General features: G+C 40.8%; 2 protein-coding genes across 4 annotated transcripts in view; one reads left to right on the plus strand and one right to left on the minus strand.

Moving 5' to 3' along the window:
* The window catches only part of LOC131105850 (RNA-binding motif, single-stranded-interacting protein 2-like), a 60,867-nt gene extending 54,782 nt beyond the window's left edge, over positions 1 to 6,085 (plus strand). For both annotated transcript variants that reach the window (XM_058054266.2, XM_058054267.2), the window contains exons 9-14: positions 238 to 331; positions 433 to 483; positions 572 to 682; positions 767 to 847; positions 2,536 to 2,624; positions 3,171 to 6,085. In XM_058054266.2, coding sequence (XP_057910249.2) covers positions 238 to 331; positions 433 to 483; positions 572 to 682; positions 767 to 847; positions 2,536 to 2,616 — 418 coding nt within the window. In that variant the 3' untranslated portion in view covers positions 2,617 to 2,624; positions 3,171 to 6,085. The remainder of the gene's footprint in view (positions 1 to 237; positions 332 to 432; positions 484 to 571; positions 683 to 766; positions 848 to 2,535; positions 2,625 to 3,170) is intronic.
* Positions 6,086 to 10,555: 4,470 nt separating this feature from the next.
* On the minus strand, positions 10,556 to 22,243 carry faim2b (Fas apoptotic inhibitory molecule 2b). 2 transcript variants are annotated; one of them, XM_058054269.2, is made up of 12 exons: positions 21,985 to 22,243; positions 19,259 to 19,304; positions 19,097 to 19,164; positions 18,836 to 18,900; positions 17,045 to 17,098; positions 16,874 to 16,924; positions 16,642 to 16,681; positions 16,516 to 16,553; positions 16,330 to 16,417; positions 13,961 to 14,056; positions 13,806 to 13,859; positions 10,556 to 13,747 (listed from the first exon to the last, which is right to left on the minus strand). In XM_058054269.2, exons 1-12 carry the CDS (start codon positions 21,997 to 21,999, stop codon positions 13,598 to 13,600), a joined length of 765 nt encoding a protein of 254 aa, XP_057910252.2. In that variant the 5' UTR covers positions 22,000 to 22,243; the 3' UTR covers positions 10,556 to 13,597. The 2 variants fall into 2 exon arrangements, with proteins under 2 accessions (XP_057910252.2, XP_057910251.2); XM_058054268.2 differs by having other exon boundaries at positions 10,559 to 13,747; positions 19,259 to 19,307; positions 21,985 to 22,241.
* Positions 22,244 to 23,832: the final 1,589 nt, after the last annotated feature.

Genomic DNA, 23,832 nt, shown 5'->3' on the forward strand with positions numbered 1-23,832 from the left:
TTTATTCCCATAATATTTTTGACTTTATTCTCATAACATTCTGACTTTTTCCTCAACCTACATTCCCAAAATAAATTTTTTACTGTTTGTTATTTACTTTGCATTGTTTTGTGATTGTATTTTTAGATTGTGCCGCATGCCAAAAAAGCCACACTGCAGGCCTCAAACTTTGGACACCTGTGACTGATATAAAAGGCGCAAATGGCGTTTATGTGTTTGCTTGTGTTTATTTGGCAGCTTCTACTCCTCGCCGTACAGTCTGGCTCCAAACCGGATGATCGCCCAGACGTCCCTCTCCCCTTACATGCATTCTCCTGTCTCATCCTACCAGGTGCTGTATTTTACTAAGCCCACTAATAGCATAATAATGTGATTAATATACAGCGTAGAGCTATATAGTAATATTGCATGATGTATTGTGTGGTATTAAAGGTACACAGCCCGTCCTGGATGCACCATCAGTCATACCTCATGCAGCCAGCTGTGAGTACCTCTTCTTCCTTTACTTACCTGTCCGTGTTCAGTCACTCTGAGTCCCGATGGCTCAGATTGTGCTTGAATGCATCCGCAGGGTACAGTTCTAACTCCAACAATGGATCACGCCATGTCCATCCAGCCCACGTCCATGATGGGGCCCCTCGCCCAGCAGCTAAGCCACCTGTCCCTGGGCAGCACGGGCACAGTCAGTGCACACACATGATGGCTTTTAGAAGGCTTGAAAGTCAACTAACACAAGTTGTGTGTACTCTCCTCCTCCTCCCTGCAGTATATTCCGGCCAACACGACAATGCAGGGGACCTACATCCCCCAGTACACCCCAGTGCCTCCCTCCAGTGTCCAAGTTGAGGTATGGAAGCATTCATTACTTGCTGTAACACTCTTCAAATTAACTTTCATTTCTGTCTTAACCCAACACGACACACCGTGTGTCTTGGCCCTCATGCAACTTTTTATTACATTTATTACTTTTTATTACAAGATGACTCTGACAGCACTGAAAGTAAGAGGAGTGAGTTTTTATTAGCACGGAATTAGTAACATGAAATACAGCCATATGGAATTTATGCTATGATGATGACACGGAGCACTACAGTGATTCAACAAATATGTGTATGTAAATATTAATAACATCAAAAAAGGTAATTGAGGTAACTGCTGAGATTTGAACCCCCCTCAGTCAGTTTAAATATCACCAAATACCGTCAATTCTACAGCCACTAAATTTCGAGGAAAAAACAGATTTGTTTATATATTTCTGTCGCACCGGTGTGTAAGCCGCATGCATCTATGTCATAAAATGGCATAATGTGGTGCGCATGTGTCCATGAGGACCAGTTAACTCTCTAGTTAACAGGAGCCAATCAGGAGAAAAAAACTCAGGATAACCTTGTCAATCCATTGGAAATTGCAAGAGGTTATTACTCAATGTAACAGTCTGACTCACGCTTTCATCTTACAAACAACTCATCACACAGCAACTTAACACTCAAACGTTATACCTCAGAAATACACAAACATACATACAACAAATATACAAACAACAAAGTTATAATATTTTGGGAATAAGGTCAAAATATCCTAGGGATAAAGTCATAATTACGAGAAGGACATTTACAAGAAGAAAGTGGAAATAATTAGGGGAAAAAATAAATAACGGAACACCAGGAATTGAGAAAAATAGCTGTAATAATGATTAAGAAAAAAAGTTCTATTCTAATGAGAAAGAAAGTCACAGTTTTAGGAGAATACCGTAATGTTATGAGGAAAAATAATGTGATTTTAGTATTATAGAGTTGAAAAAAATGTTTAGTTATGTTTAGTAAAGGTCATAATATTTTGTTTCTCAAAATATTATGACTTTTACTAAACATAACATAAGAAAGTTGTAATTTTTGTAAGTAGGTTGGGGGAAATAAAGAAAAAATTAATTCCCAATATGATGAAAAAAGTAATACAAATTTGGAAAATTAAGCGAATATGGTCAAATAAAAAGCAGAGTTAAGTTGATATGCCTTTTCACCTACACCCGTGCCTCACAATATCATGGGTTGATGACCGCACCCTTGCAATTTTAGGAAAAGGGGGCAAGCTACAAATGTTACTTTTTCAGTTTTCAAGGGTTATGAGATAAATATTTTAAATTGCATCTATTAAATATGCAATCGCATCAATGTGTACTTGGACACTTGCTTTATAAGAAAATGTATTTTACATTTACACATGCAAACAGCACAGAATCTAATTTTGATTCTGTGCACGGTGGTGGGGGCCTGCAGGATGGGCAACACATTTTATGAATGGGGAAAAGTGATCACATGTGAGGATGAAAGCTGAGACTGTAAAGTTAAAGCAATTAAATTATTTAGAATTTAATGTAGTAATAGTTTCAAAATAATATACAAATGTGTTGTATAATTTGATTATTATTATTATTATTAATTTATTTAATAGTTTTTAAAAACAAATATTTAAAAACTAAATAAATGTCATTTGATGTCCATATTAAATGCAGATTTACATACGCTTCTTTTTCAGGAGAATGGTGGTCAACAGCAACAGGTTGCCATGGAAACCCCTGCGGAACACACAAACTACTCCTACCAACACACCAAGTGAAGCTTAAGGTATGAATGACTGAACGGGAACAGTTTGCCTGCTGCCCCCTAGTGGCCAAGAGAATCATAACAAACGGTTACAAATATGGTTAAACACAGCATTTAATATGTAGCAGTGATTCTCAGCATTTAACATGTATGATTCCAATTAGAATTCTAAATGTATCATTACAAAATAAATGAAGATGGCCAAGAGCTACTCATTTTTGAAACATTTATTTCTAGCTATTTCAAGCCAAATGAAGCCAATATGCTTGTTTTACCAGAACATGAACAAACTGCTGGTCTTCACAACTCATGTTTTGTATTTCACCTCGCATTTATTTCTAGTCTTCTCACATTTACATTATAATGCCATTATGAATCACGACCAAGCCAGCTGATGTTTTTTTCAGGCTTCTGGGTAGTAATGGGCTTTTGGTGGGGATTTTATTAATTTATTTATTAATTTGTTGACATCCGGCTCGGTCTTGGCTAATCAATCCATGACAGTCATGAGTGTCATTAGTACATACATTTTTCATACAAATGTCATTTCTGGGTGGTGTCTTCCAGCGCCATGACAGGGGGCTGATGTCATGTGATCCAGCCAATCTTGGTTCAGCTCAAAGAAAACTTCGCTCAATATCGTCACCAAGCAGCCGGACTTGAACATGGATGACAAAAGGAACGTATGTGTGTGTGTGTGTGTTCTTCAGTTTTAAAGAAACAGGACAACAACTTATGTGAACTACCAAAGGAGTTTGTCTTCTCCAGAGAAGGTCTCATCTATTTTGATAACTCAGACAAAGGAACACAACCTAACAGGAAACCAATTAGGAGGAAAAAACCAGAGTGTTATTTTTATGCATGTTATATAACAAATTCTTATTTTTAAAAACAAATGCATTCTGGATGTTTCAGGGTGATTCAAGTTGAAAGAGTTGCAACACAATGTGTCTTTTATTTGTTTTTGTCTGTGAAATATGCAATTGTTTAGAATTTCCTGATGTCTGTCGCTTTGACATTCTATTTGCAGTGGCGGGACAAGACGTGTGTTCAGGTTAGAGAAAAGGAAAAGAGAAAAGAAAAAGTCTTTTGCTGGATATGAAGCGGGAGACAAACCGTTTAAAGCTACTTCTTCCTCGTTGAACTGCTGCAGAGATTTCTATTCATGCACAGATGATAGAAACACTTATTTATCCTTTTTAGTCCTTTTTTTGAAAAACAAATGTGTGAATTGAGTGAACAAAAGACAATCAATTGTTTCTATTTATATTTGACTTTTTTTTATTTTATTTTTTTCCAGAGTTTTTAGACCATTGACGCATACGTTTATTAAAAACACAAAAAAAGAGGTATTTAACAGTGGGGTCTATTAAGACGATAAAAAAGCCACACAGTGATAAGCTGTCATTTTCCGGGAATTATTGTTTTTCACACTACTTGGACTTGCTAAATAATGTTGTTTTTTATGATTCATGGTGGAAGTAAATATAGAAACAGGTGGCAGAAGTGCAGCAGTTTAACATATGAATAATTCCTTTTTACCAAACATCAGAAAACAAAACATCACCTGCGATCGGAAGTCAAATCAGCAGGAGACAAAAGCATTGAGATGCCTAAGTGCTAACAGCTGAGCGTCTTTTTCCATTCCTTCTTCTTCAGCATGTTTTGTGCTTTTTTGCTCAAGCAAACACCCGGCGGTGAGAAACGTAGCCATTGGCCGTCGCTAGATGACTTTTCGGCTTGTTAGCATCCTGTGTCGTTTAGCACGTGACGCTCGTTTCATGTCACTTAGCCCCCGAAAAGGAACTTTTTTCCCACATTTTGGGAATTTCAAGTCAGCTTTGAAAAGTTGCCGGTTGAAGGAATTTTTCCGGAATCTTGTAAAATCTCGTAAATCACATTTGACCTTTTTGTTTGTTTACACACAGACTCACACAGACCCTCGCTGTTCTAATGTCAATCAGCAAGCGGTAGCGCTTCAGGACCGCCCCACGCAGTCTGAGAGTGTTTTTTTCCTTACCTCTGTCGCCAAAGCGCTTACTTTTTAAGCGCACAAGGGAGCGTGGTTCCGGTGCCTTGAGCTCATTTCTGTTGTGTACTGGCGCTACATGGGGACATCAGTAAACACGAGGAAGCAGAAACTCTGGGTGGAAAGTCACCGTGGAACAGGTGGTCCTCTGTGGTTACGAGTCCGCTCCCGAAAAGGAGTTCAAAATGTAATTTTGGTCTGTAAACGCTCGAGACTCGTCACAAGCAACTCTCAACACCATCATTAAGGATAAAGATGCTACGGTCCTGTCGGCAGCAACCACGCCAACACACACAGTCAGGACTCATGTCACCTTCACAGACAGTCGTAATTGGCAAAACTGTTTAGCACTACACATAATTGCTAGGTTGCGATAGTATCTGGTTTTATGAAAGAGACAGTAATAACCAGAGGTGGGAGAAGTTTGGCATGTCTCAAGTCTTTAATCTCGAGGTCAAAATAGGATAGGTCAAGTCAAGCTTGAAAATTGAGTCCTTACAAGTCATATGGCCCTGTGATTGGCTGGCGACCAGTCCAGGGTGTACCCCGCCTTTCGCCCGAAGACAGCTGGGATAGGCTCCAGCACCCCCTGCAGCCCTCGTGAGGATAAGTGGTAGAAAATGAATGAATGAATGAACAAGTCATATGTACGGTGTCTCCCAAATAAAATGGCATTTTAACCGTGGAACAATCTATTGATTGTTTTATTTTTTTTTAAAAAAACAAGTGTGACAAGACAGAAAAATAATGCTGACATAGCATTCTGGATTTGTGTCATCCACAAAATTGTTTCTTTTTAAATCTGATTGGACATTAATAGATGCATTCAATGAGGCATACTCTGTGGGAACTATGTTGTCTCGCTGGAAGTGATATAACAACGATTAGTTGAATACTTCGATTTTACTCAACACGCTCACTGAATAGCTGAAAAGTATTTTCATGTCGTCAAACTAAATGTGAGCCAAGTCCCAAGTCATTGGTGTTTTAGTTGCACGTCTTTAATGATGTTGTCAAGTCGAGTCCAAAGTCATCAGAATTGTGACTAAGCAGTATAGTAGTCTTTTTTGTCATTCATGTGTTGTGTCAGTGTTCAGTTAGGTAGTAGCAGTTCTGACTTACCCTAAAATTCAACTTCCAACGTATGGAGGGTGCAGTTCGTAACCCGAGGACCACTTGTGTTTTGGTTATGGCGTGTTGTGATGGTGGGCGGGTGTCAGCTGTTCACGTTCCCAGTCGCCATGTTGAGGAGTGGTTTTAAGCGGTTTTGTTGAAGCAACTCTTTGGGCATCGTTTGATTCCTATTCGAGCCGGAGGACCTGGGTCTGAAAAATCAGAGCAGCAGCTGTGTCTTAAATGGAATACTTCCATCAGTACCATTGAATGACTTTACTGTGTATATTGTGTACTTAGTTCCTGACTGCGGCAATTTTGACAGAGTAGTCCTGTCCCAAATCCTGTCGTTATGCACTTACCGGAGGTGACCATCTCTTCTCTCTTTTTTAAGGATGCAATTGCAACCATTTGCAGCGCCCAATAAAATATCTACCGTATGGATTTTCACGAGCAACAGGCGAATCGGCGCAGCGTCTCCAGTAATGCGGCCGCTGTACTGGACCGTCGGAAGGCAAAGCTCTCAATTTACTGGCATTGTGCACTCACCGTTTTAGCCGGGAATAAATGTACTGTGTACGTACAAAGTGCGCCAATTGAGACACAGCTGGATGCTAAATGGAGCTAGCAAAGACATGGATGACGTAGGCGTTCTCCTTTGGGTGGCTGGAAGTCTTTTCTCAATGCTGCTGTTGTCAACTGAGTTTAAGTCATTGATTTTTTTTGTATACATTTTTTTCTTTTTGACTGTCACTTGAAAAACGTTTTGTGCTAACTTGCCTTACTTTTGGATGATCTTTGAAGTAGACGATCTTTGTAGCGTTAGATGCTAGCTTGTAGACTTTTCTTTTGCTCTTCACGTTTTGATTCACACCAATCTCCGTTCCAAACCTTGTGCCGCTTTTGTATCCTTGTTGTCGTTTTGAACCTTTTGTAAAAAACAAACAAACAAAAAAAGGAGAAAAAAACAGAAGCCTTTTAAAGTGGAGAGCTGAACCAAACTTATGTAGTGCTGACTCGAAACATTCAAAGCGACGCCGCTTCCGTGTTGTTGCTCAAGCAGAGACTTTGAACACACAATCCATTGCTCACTCGGCTCAACAAAAATGGCTGACACGAGAGGACATTTGTCATGCTTTTCCACTGCATACGCAATTTACTTTGTTTGCCTCCCATCACAAACAAACAATGTAGGAGATTGAGGGTCGGTTTTATTTAAGAGGAGACTGAGGGCAGCAAGAAAAAAAATGTATGCTTCAAAGTGGACACTAAGGGCGGGAATCTTGTAACTTGTATCATTGGGAAAGATATTTTCTGATTGACATATATTACACATTCTATTCAAAAGGAGACTGAGGGCAGCAAAAAAAAGGACTACCGTGTCAAAGTGGACACTAACAGTGGGAGTCTCACTGTCATATGTATTGTATCTCTGGCAAAGACGTTTTGTAATGAATATATTATGTATTGCCTAGAAAGTTGTATTTTATCATTGGCACAGATATTTTCTCATTCATACATATCCTACATATTAAACTGAGGAAACTGAGGGCAAGGGAAAGGGCTGCTGCATCAAAGTGGATACTATGGGTGGGAATTGAATAGAAACCTTTAGGGTATCATTAGCAAAGAAGCTTTCACTCTGATATATTACACATTTTATTCAAAAGGAGACTAAGGGCAACAAGTGAAAGGGCTGTTGCATCAAAATGGACACTAAGGATGGGAATTGCATATTAACTTTTATTGTGAGGATCACCTAGAAACTTGTATTTTGTCATTGCCAAAGATATTTTCTCACTGATATATATTGAATTTTAGTCAAAAGAAATTTAGGGCTACAAGAGAAAGGGCTGCTGCATCAAAATGGACACTAAGGGTGCCATGTATTTTCTCACTGATATACTACACTTTTTATTCAAAAGGAGACCGAGGACACTAAGGGTGCGAATCACGTTATTGTATCATTAGCAAAAATATGGTCTCACTGATATATCACGTTTTATTCAAGAGGAGACTGAGGGCACCAAGAGAAGGGGCCTTCACATCAAAATGGACACTACGGGTTGGAATTGCCTCGTATCTTTGGGAAAAAATGTTTTGTAATTGATATTTTACACGTTTTATTCAGAATATGTTGTCCTGCCTCTAGCGGTCACTGTGTAACACTGCAGTGTCATTTTTAGCCGTAAATGTTGCCAAATGTACTCAACCAACAAGTTAACAGTAGTATCACTTCTGTTTGGAATAGTACCTCGAACCACAAAGGAGTGAAAGCGTGTTTGGAGGGTGTCTCTCTACCTTAGAGGATAAATACACACGTGGACAAAATTGTTGGTACCCCTCAGTTAAAGAAAGAAAATCCCACAATTCTCACTAAAATCACTTACAAAAGTAACAATAAATAAAAAATTCTTGAAAATGAAACAATCATAATCAGCCATCACTTTTGAATTGTTGATTAACAAAATTATTTCAAAAAAGAAACTAATGAAACAGGCCTGGACAAAAATGATGGTACCTCTTCAAAAGATTGAAAACAATTTGACCAGAGTCACATGATTATCTCAGGTGTGTCCTTTAATTGACATCATAGGTGTCTTCAAACTCATAATCAGTCAGTCTGCCTATTTAAAGGGTGACAAATAGTCACTGTGCTGTTTGGTGACGAGGTGTGTACCACACTGAACACGGACAACAGAAAGCGAAGGCAAGAATTGTCCCAGGACATTCGAAATAAAATGATAGACCAACATCTGAAAGGTAAAGGCTAGAAGACCATCTCTAAGCAGCTTGAAATTCCTGTGACAAGAGTGGCACATATTATTCAGAAGTCTAAGGTCCACGGGACAGTAGCCAACCTCCCTGGATGTGGCCACAAGAGGAAAATTGATGACAAATTGAAGAGATGGATAGTTGGAATTGTTTCCAGAAGAGACCAGAACAACCTCCAAAGAAAATAAAGGTGAACTCCAAGGCCAAGGTACATCAGTGTCAGATCGCACCATTGGTCGTTGTTTGAGTCAAAGTGAACTTCATGGGAGACGACCGAGGAGGACACCACCGTTGACAGCAAATCATAAAAAAGCGAGACTGGAATTTGCGAAAATGCATGTTGACAAGCCACAGAGCTTCTGGGAGAATGTTCTATGGACAGATGAGTCAAAACTGGAGCTTCTTGGTAAGGCGCATCAACTGTATGTTCATAGATTGAAAAATCAAGCCTACAAAGAAAAGAACACTGTCCCTACTGTGAAACATGGAGGAGGCTCAGTTATGTTTTGGGGCTGCTTTGCTGCATCTGGCACAGGGTGTCTTGAAGTTGTGCAAGGTACAATGAAATCTTAAGACTATCAAGGCATTCTGGAAAGAAATGTGCTGCCTAGTGTCAGAAAGCTTGGTCTCAGTCGCAGGTCTTGGGTCTTTCAAGAGGACAACGATCCAAAACACACCACCAAAAGCGTTGGACTATTCTGAAGTGGCCCTCTATGAGCCCAGATCTGAATCCCATTGAACATCTGTAGAAGGAGCTGAAACATGCCATCTGGAGAAGACACTCGTCTAACCTGAGACAACAGGAGCAGTTTGCTCCCGAGGAGTGGGCCAAAATACCTGTTTTACTTACAGAAATCGTTTAATTGCAGTGATCTCCTCATAAGGTTGTGCAACAAAATATTACGTTATGGGTACCATCATTTTTGTCCAGGCTTGTTTCATTAATTTGTTTTTTGAAATAATTATGTTAATCAACAATTCAAAAGTGATGGCTGATTTTGATTTTTTTTTATATTTATTTTATTTATTGTTACTTTTTTAAGTTTCAAGTGATTTCAGTGAGAATTGTGGGATTTTCTTTCTTTAACTGGGAGGTACCAAGAATTTTGTCCACGTGTGTACTTAAATCCTGTCCTATCTGTTTTTTGAGCATGAGCTGATAGACATCGAGAGACATGGACAGTCCAGTCGCTGTCGATCCAATGCCCTGAGAAAACAAGGACCCTGATGAACATTACCTCATAGTGACTGAGAATACTCCCAGACATTAAAGTACCTCGTAGTAGCTACTGTGCACAAAGGCAAACCTCAACAGCGTGCAGTGGAAAAGATGCCCAAGTGTCCTAACGAGTGAGTGATCTGGAAAAGCTCATCCCGGTCAAGACTTTGTGTTCTTTCTCTGCACGTACTGCCGAGCAATTCAAACAGGACCGTCACTACACGCCACGGCAACCGATAAGTGACCCCGTCGGTTTGGCTGTCGCTGAGCTTTTTCTTCCTGTTTCTGTTTGGCTGCGGTGAAAACACGGTGACTCTGTTTTGCTGTTTAGTTTGATTTGTGCAACCAAAGATGTAGTCAGACCAAGTTGCTATTGTGACGCCTGCTGGACAAAATAGCTTTTTCCTCCAAACGCTGTTTTTCTGAATGCATCGGGTTTCATTGACACATGGAGAGTACACAGGAAGTTCTGTGTGCATGCGGTATGTGCAGAAACTCCATTGGGCTTCGAAGACTTCCAGGAGGAACTCTGCGTGCAACTTGAGAGAGCACATTTTGTACATAGCCTTTATTATTTTCCCACTTTTTTCTTGACACCTTTTAGTTTTTTCTGCGTGTTTTCATGTGTTGATTTTGTTGTATAAACTGTCCAGATCTCACACATCATCCGAATCCGTGGCGCCATGAAGGAGAATGTCATGGAAATTGTTTAGAACAGAAATGATATTCTGTGTGTTCGCCATCACTTTGAACTCATACATTGAAAAAAGGATTTTGGAACTATGAAATGACAACTTGTTACAATGCAGTGTTTATTTATTTGACGCTTTTCTACCAAATTCTAAGCAGAGATAATGTTACAGTGAATGCGTCATGGCTTTAAATAGTAGTACTATAGTACTATGATACTATATCCTGATCATTGGTGCCCACGGTTTGTCACCATGCACTTATTTGTACTTTTAGTCATTTGATTGGAGATTGATGGCTTATTTCATAGCTTCAAAATGTTTTGCTGCTAAAACAGGATTTCTCAACAGGCGGTCAGTCGACGCCCACTTTGCATTTTCATATCAATTGGTCTCGGTAATCCCTCATTTTTTCCCTAATATGCAGGACTGGATCCCCCGAGGATGCACATCAAAGTGTCCATCCTATCAGAAACTCAGACGAACGTTGTGTCAACACTGAATAAAGCGCAGACGTTTTGAAAATGCAGCGGGCGTCGCTCACCGCGTGCTTGTGAACACTTTTGTTATTTATACAAGAACTCATTTTGTACAGTTTTGTTAAAGGAGAGAGCTTTTTGATATTTGGTTACTTTGCGAAGCCACTCGGCTACTGTTGTCTTCCTGTGCCAGAGTTTCTAAAATTGTAACTTGATTTTGTTTTTTATTGATTAAGAAAAGATTTCTTTCTGTCTTGGTTTTCTCTTTGAATTTGAAAATGTCCATTGTACTTTTTTTTTGTAATAAAAAATCTTTGTTCCAATGAATCAAAGTATTGTTGTGGTCCTTCATGCAGTGGAGAAAATAAGCAAATAAAACTAATATTAAAACATATAAATTAAAATTTCAAATTGAGCCCCTTACAAATAGGATAGGAACAGTCCATTATTTTTATGGTATTGGAACATCAACATGGACATATGGAATGAATTACATTACATTCTACCATTCCAACATCTCTACCACCATAGGAAAGACCAAAGAGCACTGATTAAAATGAAGGGCACTCACACATTCAAATGTTATCGTTGACTATATTTGTTTTCATTTTAGTAACATCACAGTCAAATTGCTGGGCTGGGTGATATATCAATATTATTCATATACATTTCTATTCAGCATAAAATCAAAATAAAACGTTCATATGGATATATGCAGATTGGATTTGTGCTCTTGGTATCTTGATGCGGAGGTCTCACTCGTCACTCAAGTGCCAGAAGCTGCACTGGAAGAACTGGTCAGACAGGAAAGTGGCTGCAGGTAACCTGGCTGGCTGCTGGTTATTTTTCCCTTTGTGGTGCTGGTCTTGAGTCTATGTGTGTGTGAACGATGCTTTTACTTACAATTACTTGTATGCCGAGGTTTTTTTTAACAGTCCCACACTGTGCTCCTTCATTTAGGAGTCTAGTTTGGAGTTGTTTTTTTCCCCCTCCCCTCTCCTAGTGTTATCCCCCTTCATCGCTCAATCATCCCGTCCTGTCACCCCTTGTTAAAGGTCCTACTGCGTAGTATGTCGTATATGTACATATGGACGGATGATTGCAGTATTTAGCTTGTACTTCTGTATAAGTGACAAGAATAAAGGGCTACCACATACAAATACAAAATGCAGCGGCTCAGTCGTTTGGATGTACAGTAAAGTCTTGTTATATCGATATTCTCGGGAGTCGGAAAAAATACCGATATAACCGGACTATCCATATATCCGATCCTGCGCCGAACTGCATTAAAAGTGGGCGGATCTTTGATATGGCATGTAATTTTCTCCTTGAGTTCATGGATTGCGTATCTAGCATGCTTTTGTACTACAATAAATTTTGTACTATAGTAAATAAAAATAAAGTTACGCTGTAGTGATTACCGGTTACCGGGACATAATTCACCCCGGAACTATCGATAGGGAAGGTGTTGCCACCCGGAGGGGTAGGCGCGAGGGACGGGTGTTTTCCGCTGTGTGTGCTGCACTCTGGTGGTGGAAGTGTGAAAAATAAAGTTGACTGGAAGCAGCCGTTGGCCGTGTTCTTTTTTGGTATTGAAATCCTTAAGCAAAGATTGATTTAAGCTGCTTTTGTATCGATATAAGCAGACCAAATTGGCTGGCGGGAGATGAAAAGGGCATCGTAGTAACCGGATTATCATAATAACCGGGTATCGTACTAACGGAACTAATTATATCATAAAAGACTAGAAATTTGCCGGGAAATGAAAATAGTATCGTAATAAGTAGTAATTCGTTATAACCGATATCGATATAACGAGACTTTACTGTACTTCAGAGCATCCGACTACGGTCTTTTTCACCACCTTCAAACTTGGCACAAACTCCCATACGAGCAATGCGTGAAGCTGCCCACCGAACCAGCGACTCCTGCCACAGCACAAAGGTCACAGCTTGCTTTGTTTTCCTGTTGCGTTCTTCGTGAAAGGAAAAGTGCGAAGCGGCGTGCTACTACTAAAGCGCTGTTAGATGTGGTCCCTGTTGCAACCGTGGGGGAATAAAACAGCGATACTAACGGATATTCAACCTAAATATATCAGGATATGAGTTTCGGTCCATATCGCCCAGCCCTATGTCAAATGTACACACGCTGTTTTTAGAAAAATATGTTCCAGATAGATATTTCAGCGATGCTGTGCATATGAAAAACTACATTTAATAAGAATTTTGCAAGTAGGTAGAACAAGTCTAGCGCTCACATCAACTACCACTTTGTGTCCAAGTTCTTACACTTAGATGAAAGACAAGGTAACATTTTTTTAGAACAGCAAGACTTTTCCTTTTTTTTTCCCAATGATGAATTAACATGATAATGTCTCTGCCACTGAAAGATAAGATTCATATTCATAAACAGCTGATTTTTATCAGATTGTGTAGTCAAGTGATAAAAATATAGCAGATATTATCTTTCATACTGCAGGGTGTCCCTCAGGGTGTGAATCCAAAGAATGAATCCGTTTAATTATAAATATATATCCCAATCATTATTTTACAGCACACTTTGCATGTATCACACCAGCATACTACACACACACTCACACACACACACTCACACACACACACACGGCTAACACTTATAAAGGTAGAAACCGTAAAATAAGAGTTCTCATGCCAAGCTGTGATGGCGAGGCTTCAGTCATGTCCTCCTCCCATGATCTGCAGCAGGAAGCTAAACAGGTAGATGATGTCCAGGTAGATGCTGAGCGTGGCAAAGACGTACTCTTCTGGGCTGATGCTGTAGCGTTTGTTCCCCAGCAGCATCTGAGTGTCGAAGGCCAGGAACTGGAGCAGACAGACATGTCACTTAACAGGATATCACATGGAGGTTTGTGATTCTCACCAGAGTGAAGAGGATGGCTCCTAAAACAGCGTAAATAGCGTGCAACCAAGGAACCTGAGGAGCACACGTTGCAAACGTACATTTAAGATCGACATGCCAGAAGATTGAGGTCAGCAGATCATCTTTGGACGTGGAAGCTCTGAGAAGGGACTCACGTATCCGAAGGGCACGACCACGGACAGGGTGATGGCGCACAGCAACATGACCACACACAGCGAGAACAGGACGCCCTGACAGGAAGTGACGTCAACCTGGAAGCCCAGTGAGTTCATCCATGATTCATAATATAATAATAAAATGTAGTACGTACTGATAATGGAGCATCATTAAGCATCATCATTGGCCACTCCAAATTGTCCATAGGTATGAATGTGAGTGTGAATGGTTGTTTGTCTATATGTGCCCTGTGATTGGCTGGCCACCAGTCCAGGGTGTACCCCGCCTCTCACCCGAAGACAGCTGGGATAGGCTCCAGCACCCCCCGCAACCTTAGAGAGGATAAGCGGCATAGAAACTGAAAGGATGGCCATTTGCAATTTCCACCCCTGCATATTTTTGTTTCTGTCTGCTTTGAATGATAAATAATCAAGTTTTTACAAGTTCGATAGAAAGTGGTTGACTGCGTTATCTGCAGAGGGGAAAGGAAGTAGTGCAGCTACAAATCCACCAGAGGGCGCTGTCTCACATGTCAATTCACGCCACATTTAGCAACAGGAAGATGCTTTGGCAAGACGTGATGTGTCACTGCACGTTTTGTCAGGAATTTGTACATATGAATGCTGTGTATCAAAAATAGGCATTTTTTAAAACTTTTTGCTCACAATCCCTTTTTTTCTATTGTGACTTTTCATTAAAATGCAAAGTCTGCTGCGTGTTGTATATATTATTCTGCCAGTATAGAATGGTTAATAGTATAGAATGGTTCACAAGTATCTTAAAATAGATGGCATCTGTGCATTTTGATAAGATTAATATATGTAGGTCTATGGGTTAGTAATTAATATAAATACAATATCAGAGTTAGGGTTAGACTACTAAGGTTAAAAGGGTTAGGGTTAGGCATTAGGTTTAGAGGGTCAGAGGGTTAAGGTTTAGGGTTAGGATTAGATGGGTTAGGGTTTAGATGGGTTAGGGTAGAAGAGTTAGGATTAAATGGGTTAGGGTAGAAGGGTTAGGGTAAGAGGGTTAGGATTAAAAGGGTTAGGGTAGAAGGGTAGGATTAAATGGGTTAGGGTAGAAGGGTTAGGGTAGGAGGGTAGGATTAAATGGGGTAGGGTAGAAGGGTTAGGGTAGGAGGGTAGGATTAAATGGGGTAGGGTAGAAGGGTTAGGGTAGGAGGGTAGGATTAAATGGGGTAGGGTAGAAGGGTTAGGGTAAGCGGGTTAGGATTAAATGGGTTAGGGTAGAAGGGTTCGGGTAAGAGGGTAGGATTAAATGGGTTAGGGTAGAAGGGTTAGGGTAGGAGGGTAGGATTAAATGGGGTAGGGTAGAAGGGTTAGGGTAGGAGGGTAGGATTAAATGGGGTAGGGTAGAAGGGTTAGGGTAGGAGGGTAGGATTAAATGGGGTAGGGTAGAAGGGTTAGGGTAAGCGGGTTAGGATTAAATGGGTTAGGGTAGAAGGGTTCGGGTAAGAGGGTAAGATTAAATGGGGTAGGGTAGAAGGGGTAGGGTAGAAGGGTTAGGGTAGGAGGGTATGATTAGATGGGTTAAAGTTAGAAGGGGTAGGGTAGAAGGGTTAGGGTAGAAGGGTTAGGATTAGATGGGTTAAAGTTAGAAGGGGTAGGGTAGAAGGGTTAGGGTAGAAGGGTTAGGATTAGATGGGTTAAAGTTAGAAGGGGTAGGGTAGAAGGGTTAGGATTAGATGGGTTAAAGTTAGAAGGGTTAGGGTAAGCGGGTTAGGATTAAATGGGTTAAGGTAGAAGGGTTCGGGTAAAAGGGTAAGATTAAATGGGGTAGGGTAGAAGGGTTAGGGTAGAAAGGTTAGGATTAGATGGGTTAAAGTTAGAAGGGTTAGGGTAAAAGGATTAGGGTTAGGAGGGTCAGGGGTTAGTTTATACATTAGGGTTTAGAGTTAGAAGGGTTAGGTTTGGGTTAGAGGGGTTATTGTTAGTTTATACAATAAACTGTATTACAAAAATGTTACAGTACAGATAATATACACACTATTGAATTCCAACATTATCCTTATTTTATAATAGCAAGATATTTTGATAAAAAATACCAAAAAATGTGTACAAATGTATTTGATATGATATACCGTATATGTAAATATATTTTTCAAATAATGGCACTTATAGGGGAGAGGGAGTGTATGGAGATGGAAGGTATCTAATATTAGAAGCAACCACCTCCCTTGGCTGGTTCTTTGTCATGAATCTTGGCTAGTTTACAGTTTAGCACATGTAGTTGAAATGAGCCGTGACATTAGTAGACGAGGTATGGCATCCATGGGAGTGGAGGCCAATATGTGTGGAAATATCACAGATTGTTTCAAAGAGTGTATTTTTCTGCTTGTCCTCCTCACCTTGCTCTGGAAGCTGAAGACGGTGACGGAGAAGCAGACCAGCGCTGTGATTCCCAAGCACAAAACCACAGACTTGGTGTTGTAAAAGCTGGAGAAAGGAGGAGCTTAGGGGCGGAGTTTTGGATTTGTCCTACACTGAAAAGCGGGATGAATAGAAGTGGGAGTTGAACAAACATTTGAACTCACCTCGACACGAATCCCATCATGAAAGCCATGCTCAAAGTCTACGTGAGGAGGAAGAATGAAGAACAACATTTTATGTTTATGAAAAAGACGACACACGTTGGTTGTTGTGTGTTGAGGCGTACTCACAAAGACAACCAACAACATGATGTTCCATGGAACCTGTCTCCTGTTGGGGGGGGCACTTGGTCATGACTCTATTCGTGTATGACTCAGATAGATATATATAGATAGATAACTATATCTACATAGATATAATAATAATCATCATCTTTGTACTGTTAAGTTAGATATCATATGCTGGATGTTTTATTCTAAAAAGATAATCATTTTAATCTGAATAAGATTGTATTAGCATTACCTCAGATCTCCACAGCAGGACAAAGCGATGTAAGTGGCGAAGAATGTGAGACTGCAAAGAAAAATGTAAAAAGGTGAGTAAAAATATGATTTTGAAATCCACATATTTCCAGTCAGTGGACAAAGTTGGGATATCCTCGTTTTAGTGTGTGCAACGTGTTTTTCCACTCACTAAGATATCATGTACAAGCTGGGGTGAGTCTGAATGAAGAAGCAGACAGGTGCGCTGCAAAAAGACAAACAGGGAAGGAAACATTGGCATGGAAAACTGTATTATTATGTTTTTTAATCAAAACTACACAAGGTGTACAGAAGGTGTCAGTATAGTAACATGGCACAGGGTACAGTATACAAACATGGCTATTTTATGCTAGGAGTCCACTGTTGGCGCCTGTTGCTGCCAGTTTGTGCCAATGTAATTTGCTGTGGCACCTAGTATCGCCAATAAGGTGCAAAGTGGCGTGCAGTGGCTCAAACTGCCTCCCAACTGGTTCGTGGTGGCCCGTAATAGTGGCAAAAATTGAGTTTGGCGGCAAGAAAATTTCAAAATGTTTAACATTTTCCTCGCGCCACTTGCATCAAGCAATCAGTGCAAAGTGTCCACTAACTCGAATCCGCTGGAATGTAATGGCACGAGCCAAGTTGAGTCCGCTGGGCCAGAGCCAGTTGGTGCCAGTTCGCCCCAAAGATCATGTGATTGGCGCGTAGTGTCTCGCTGTGGCACCGAATTAACAGCAACATGGCAACATGCCGAGCCAACATTCATTCGGCGCCACGGCGAGCCACTTTGCACCACTTTGCGCCACTTTGTGCCAATCACATGATCTTTAGTGTGAACTGGCACCAAGTGGCGCCGGCCCAGTGGACTCCTAGCATAACTTGAAGCTTAAGCTGACAGATAACTGAGGGTTTGAGGCCCCAATCGACTAAATAGGCCCCTGATTACAATGACAGGATCATTTGTCAATGAAAAGAAGACAAATGTCTGTAAGCCATGTGGACGCCAACCTCTCATATGGACTTCTCACACCAAACAAACGTAAGAAGCTAAGAAAGGCGAGGAGCAAACTTATGAAGAGAGACGCGCCACATGAAATAGAGCAGCTTTTTTTGGTAGGCAGCAGAATTCATGGTTCCATTTATCACAGGAAGACTTCCAGGTCCTGAAGCAAAACAGCCTCAGACCATCACACTGCCACCGCCATATTTTACTGTTGCTATGATCTTTTTTGCAAAAGTGGTGTTGCTTTTACACCAGATGTAATGGGACACACACACACCTTCCAAAATGTTCAACTTTTGTCAGACCACACAATATTTTCCCAAAGGTCTTGGAGATCATCAAGATGTTTGAGAGGAGCCTTCTTTTTGTTCAGTAGTGGTTTTGGTCTTGGAACTCTGCTATGCAGGCCGTTTTTGCCCAGTGTCTTTCCTACAGTGGAGTCATGAACACTGAAATTAACTGAGGCCAGTGAGGGCCTGCAGTTTTTTGGATGTTGTTGTGGGGTCTTTTGTGACCTCTTGGTTGAGTCGCCGCTGTGGTCTTGGGGTTGGTTGACTGGCCACTCCCGGGAAAGTTCACCACTGTTTTCACCATTTGTGGATAATGGCTCTCACTGTGGTTTGCTGGAGTCCCAAAGCTTTAGAAATGACTTTATAACCTTTTCCATACTGACAGATACCATGTAAACTCAGTTATGTTTTAATGGGGGGGGTCCAATCACTGTTTCACACAGGACCATGTAGGTATGGATTTTGTTTTCTATCTTAATAATAAAAAGTTGGATTTCAAAACTTCAGCTTGTGTTCAGTTGTGTCGTTATTGACCAATATTTAAAGTTGTTTGATCTGACTAATTAATTAGTGTGACAAACATGCAAACATGAGCATAGAGCCAATCTTTGATTGTCTGGTGAAACCCCCAATACGTGTAGTTTGGATGTTAAGAGAGCAGAGCTGTTACCAAAATGTGAAGAGAGCAACAATGGCCACCGTCACAAACAGCTGCACCATGAGGATGGCATAGACCTGCACAAAACAAACAGTAAATCACATTTTACGAGAAGGAACGCAGCCGAGCAGTTTTACTTTTGCATCATGTTCCCTCATTGTAAACAAAGTTGAGCTAAAAACTAAAAACCCAGATTGGTAGCAAAAGGTGCTTATGGTGTATTGCTACAGCCATACGGTACCCAGTCATAAACCATATGAAATGGATGTGTACCTTCCTGATGAAAGTCTGCCTGATGGTCTGGTCATCCCAGGAAAACTGGGCCTGCATCTCCTCATAGCCTGAATAAAGAAACGGATGTGAGACAGCACTTTGATGTTTCATTGATCACTGAGTTTTATTTGCACGTTGTTATCTTGCTTTGCTGCGTTCTACCTGCAGTGGCTTCCTGATAAGTTGGTGGTTCATTGTGAATGTTGACCTGCTGAGATCAAGAAATAGCATCACATGAACCATCATTCATCGTGTCCACAAGGGAAGCCGTTTTTGTCATTTGGAAACTTCTGTTTCCAAGCCTGTGTCATATGGAGCAGAATAAGGCCGCCAGGAAGGGAAGAGTTACCGTAGCGTGGATGTGGCCCAACGGCCCTACGTTAGACCACAAACAAGTTGGAGGCAGATCAACTTGAGTAGAGCACTCCATTTGGCCTCCAAGCTTCAACATCAAACCAACAACCAGTCGTGAACAATCCACATTTCATTGTAATCAACACCATAGCAAGTTAGAACTTGTGTCATGTGGAGTTATCCTACGACAGGGGAGTCCAAACTTTTTCCAGTCAGGGCCAAATGAAAAAAGGACGGAAGGATGGAAGGATGGAAGGATACAACTTTGCCACTTTGATATGACATGATATGATATGCTAAGATGTTATATATATATATCTAGAAAAAAGCTGCATCTCACCTTGGTGATATTGGTGAAAAAGACCTTTTTTTAAACTTGTTTGTTCCCATTTTTGTAGTTTTTTTTATTTTCAAATATTTCAACTTTCTTCTTAAATATTTTTTTTATAATATTATGACTTTTGTCCAATAATATACGTTTTCAATTTTTTAATAATAGTCTTTATTATTTCAATTTTTTTTTTTGGCCTCGTATTTATTTGTCGTACTATTTTTCCTCATTAGAAAACACCTTTTTTCGTAATCTTGACTTAATTTAAAAAATTGGTAAAACTACCCCCCCATCCCCCCTCAAAAAAAAATCACATCTGCTGTCTTTTTCCAACAATTTCAACTTTCTTTGTTCTTTGACTTTGTTCCCATATTATTTTGACATTATTCTTGGGATGTTCTAACTTTAAAAAAAAAAAAAAAATTTAAAATTACAACTTTATTCCTTGATTTGTCAATATTGCCTTTTTTTAAAGGTATTTTTAAAAATATTTCCACTACTAAAATGACAATCGGGATATAACAACATAATTTACATTATTCTCATCAAATTATGACTTTTATAGGTTTTTACTCCTATTATTTATGGTAATCGTAATGATTTTATTTCATTTGAACATGCATCAGATTACAATTGAGTGCATCCCATAATCAGTTCACAGTTCCACATGTCCAAAAGGAGTAGGAAGAAGCAAAGCTTATTAAATCCTACCCCTCCATCTGGTACTTTTACAATCAGTAACTGTTACATTTGTTCACTTCCTGCTTTCCATAATACAGTTTAAGGTTTTTTTTAAGGTTCAGAATTTAGAATTTATTCTTGTAATTTCACGGCTGATTTTTCCATTTCTGTTGGGTTTTTCAATCTTGTTAGCAAGTAATATTTGTACATTGTCAGGGCCACTTAAAGAACAAGCTGCCCTTTGTAACACCCGCTGTTATATAAACTGGATATAAACTGCGTTTGCGTGAAAGCTAGCAAGAAATGGTCAATTCAAAGCTCACTGAACCAAAGACTTCATTGTGACTGTTAGCTATTACTATTATTATAATACCTTTAGCCTATTGTCCACACAAATATGTATTTTTCTATGAGTTTTGGCCTTCCGTCCACACACAAAAGTATGTTTTTGATCTTAGAAATGTCACTTTGATAGTATGCGTGTGGATAGTGAAACTGAGCTTTTGGCCTGTTGCTGACAGATGATGTAACAAATGTGTGTCGTCATTTCCACACTGATGTGAGCAATGGCAAACATTATATTGCTGCTTTTAAGCATAACGGAATGACTTTCTGTGTGTATAAGAGTAAACATATGCCTACTTTCGCTTTACATTAACAAACAAAGGAGCCATTATGGGCTTTGGGGACGCTCCCTGCAAAGACAGTCAAGGGCAGGACCAATAGAATAGCAACAACCATCACTCGTAGGCAAATTGATTCCATGAACTGAGTGTAATCACGTATTTCATTGCCTGTGATGAGTCAAGTGATTTCTATTGAGCAGACAGCACTGACACTAGACGATAGATATGGGAATTGTCTTTTCATTTCACACAAGTCATTCTAAAGTACGCCCCCACACCCAAGCAGCACATCTGTTAGTTGAATTCTACAGGTAAAATTGCCTGCCTTGCTCTGCATAACTACTGTCATGGAGGCAATTGAACAAGGTCACACAGAATCATTTCAACAGTGGTGGAGTAATAGCCCAGGGAGTTCTGTCTCGCCCTACCCAAAGATGATGATAAAGATATCATATCAACAGCTGCTACATTTTAATGAACGTTTCATACATTTTCACCATAACGTCGGCATGCGCCCCGCGGCCTGTAAATGTGTATTCGTGCGGACAGAATGTTTTAAAACGCCATCGTGTGGATGGAGATATTTTAGGGCAAATGTGCTTTTTGGAAAATATCGGTGTTCATGTGGACTTGACCGTAGATTCAGTTTGTTAGCTCAGCACATTTTCAGTCTGATTGTGCTATGTGAGTGTATGGGGCAAGAAGGCCAGAAGCTAGTGTTGTGCAATGTGACGCATAAAGAGCTTCCATGTTGGTTGAGTGGACTACAGTGGGTTGGATGTGAAGGACCTTCATCTAGCAACTTATTTAGTTTACACTTTTGCTAACATGGTTACATTTTAGCTATTGTACCATAGCAAGGTGTGATCGGCAGGACATCCAACATGAAAACATACCTTTCCCTTTTTCATGGTTCCCCTTTGTGAAGATGATGATGAAGGTGGGAAAAGAAACCTTCCAAAACAACCCAAAAATCAGAAGATGCTGATCTCCAGTGTCGTCTTCACTTTGTCACAGCAAGCACGGCGTTCAAAATGTGCGACTTGTTGTGGCTTTGGTTTTGTATCCACTGTGAGGATTACGTAGCGGCTTTAGCGTCCTCTCCATGTGCTTAATCTCTCGCTAACCCCGATCCAATGCTACCCCTCTCCTCTTCCTGATGAGGGTGCTCGAGCAAAGTACAGGTAGTCCAGAAATGCAGAGATGAAGCCGGGCTGTACCATTCTCCTCACCAAACAGGTGTGCTCCTTTGCAGCCAATCCTAGTCCATCCACGGTGCTTAATCATCCAAGAGTACATACCTTCTACTTAAGAAACTATTTATATCTGCAAGAGTAGTGCTCCAAATATATATAGCTGTACGTATACGTATATATAGAACATATATAGAACATCCAACCAGGTTTCCATTTGCACTCAACATTAATTCAGCACTAATTAACATTATTTTGTTAATTCATTAACTCACATGAATATGTACAATATAGCCCAAATGGGATCTTTATTTTTAGCCTGTGACATCATGCTTTGTGTAAGCGACTGGTTTGGTAATGGCCCACTAATGAGATGGAAGTTAAGAACATTATGATGCACTCGTAACCTCTGTGAGGTTTAATAATCTGATTTACCGGCAAGTATCCCAACTTTAATGACTTTTACGCTACATCCCTTATTTAACTAAGCATAAACACATCCTCCTGGGATTTCCCAGCCTCCCTGGGAAAGTCTATTCCAGGGTGCTGGAGAGTAGGGTACGACCGTTGGTCCAACCTTTGTTACAAGAGGTCCAATGCGGTTTCTGTCCTGGTCGTGAAACACTGCATGGGAGTTTGCCCAACCAGTCTACATGTGCTTTGTGGACCTGGAAAAGGCATTCAACCGTGTCCCTCGTGGTGTCCTTTGGGGGGTGCTCTGGGAGTACGGGATTGGTGGCGCGCTACTACGTGCTATCCGGTCCTTGTACAAACGGGGCAGGACTCTGGTTCGCATTGCCAGTAGTAAGTCGAGGCTGTTTCCAGCCAAGGCTGCCCTTTGTCACCGATTCTGTTCACAATTTTCATGGACAGAATTTCTAGGCGCAGCCAAGGTGTTGAGGGAGTCCGGTTCGGGGGCCTTAGAATCTCATCTCTGCTACTTGCAGATGATGTGGTGCTTGTGGTCTCTTTGGGCTGTGACCTTCAGCGTTTACTGGGACGGTTTGCATCTGAGTGTGAAGCTTCGGGGATGAGACTCAGTACCTCCAAATCAGAGGCATGGTTCTCAGTCGGAAAAGGGTGGAGTGCTCCCTCCGGGTTGGGAATGAGGTCCTGCCCCAGGTGGAGGAGTTTAAGTATCTCGGGGTCTTGTTCACGAGTGAGGGAAGGTGGGAGCGTGAGGTCGACAGACGGATCGGTGCAGCCTCGGCAGTAATGCGGTCGCTGTACCGGACCGTCGTGGTGAAAAGAGAGCTGAGCCGGAGGGCAAAGCTCTCTTTACCGGTCGATCTATGTTCCCACCCTCACCTATGGTCATGAGCTTTGGGTCATGACCGAAAGAATAAGATGGGAGTTTCCTCCGTAGGGTAGCTGGACTCACCTGATCCTGAAGAGATCCGTGCATGCCCAGCCGGGAAAAGGCCCCGGGGCAGACCTAGGACACGCTGGAGGGATTATGTCTCACAGCTGGCCTGGGAACGCCTTGGTGTCCTCCCGGTGGTGCTGGAGGAGGTGGCCGGGGACCGGGAAGTCTGGGCTTCCCTACTGAGA

The sequence above is a fragment of the Doryrhamphus excisus genome, linkage group LG18, assembly GCF_037039965.1.
Source record: "Doryrhamphus excisus strain RoL-2023G ecotype Guam linkage group LG18, RoL_Dexc_Guam_v1.1, whole genome shotgun sequence".
In the NCBI taxonomy this organism is placed as follows: Eukaryota; Metazoa; Chordata; class Actinopteri; order Syngnathiformes; family Syngnathidae; genus Doryrhamphus; species Doryrhamphus excisus.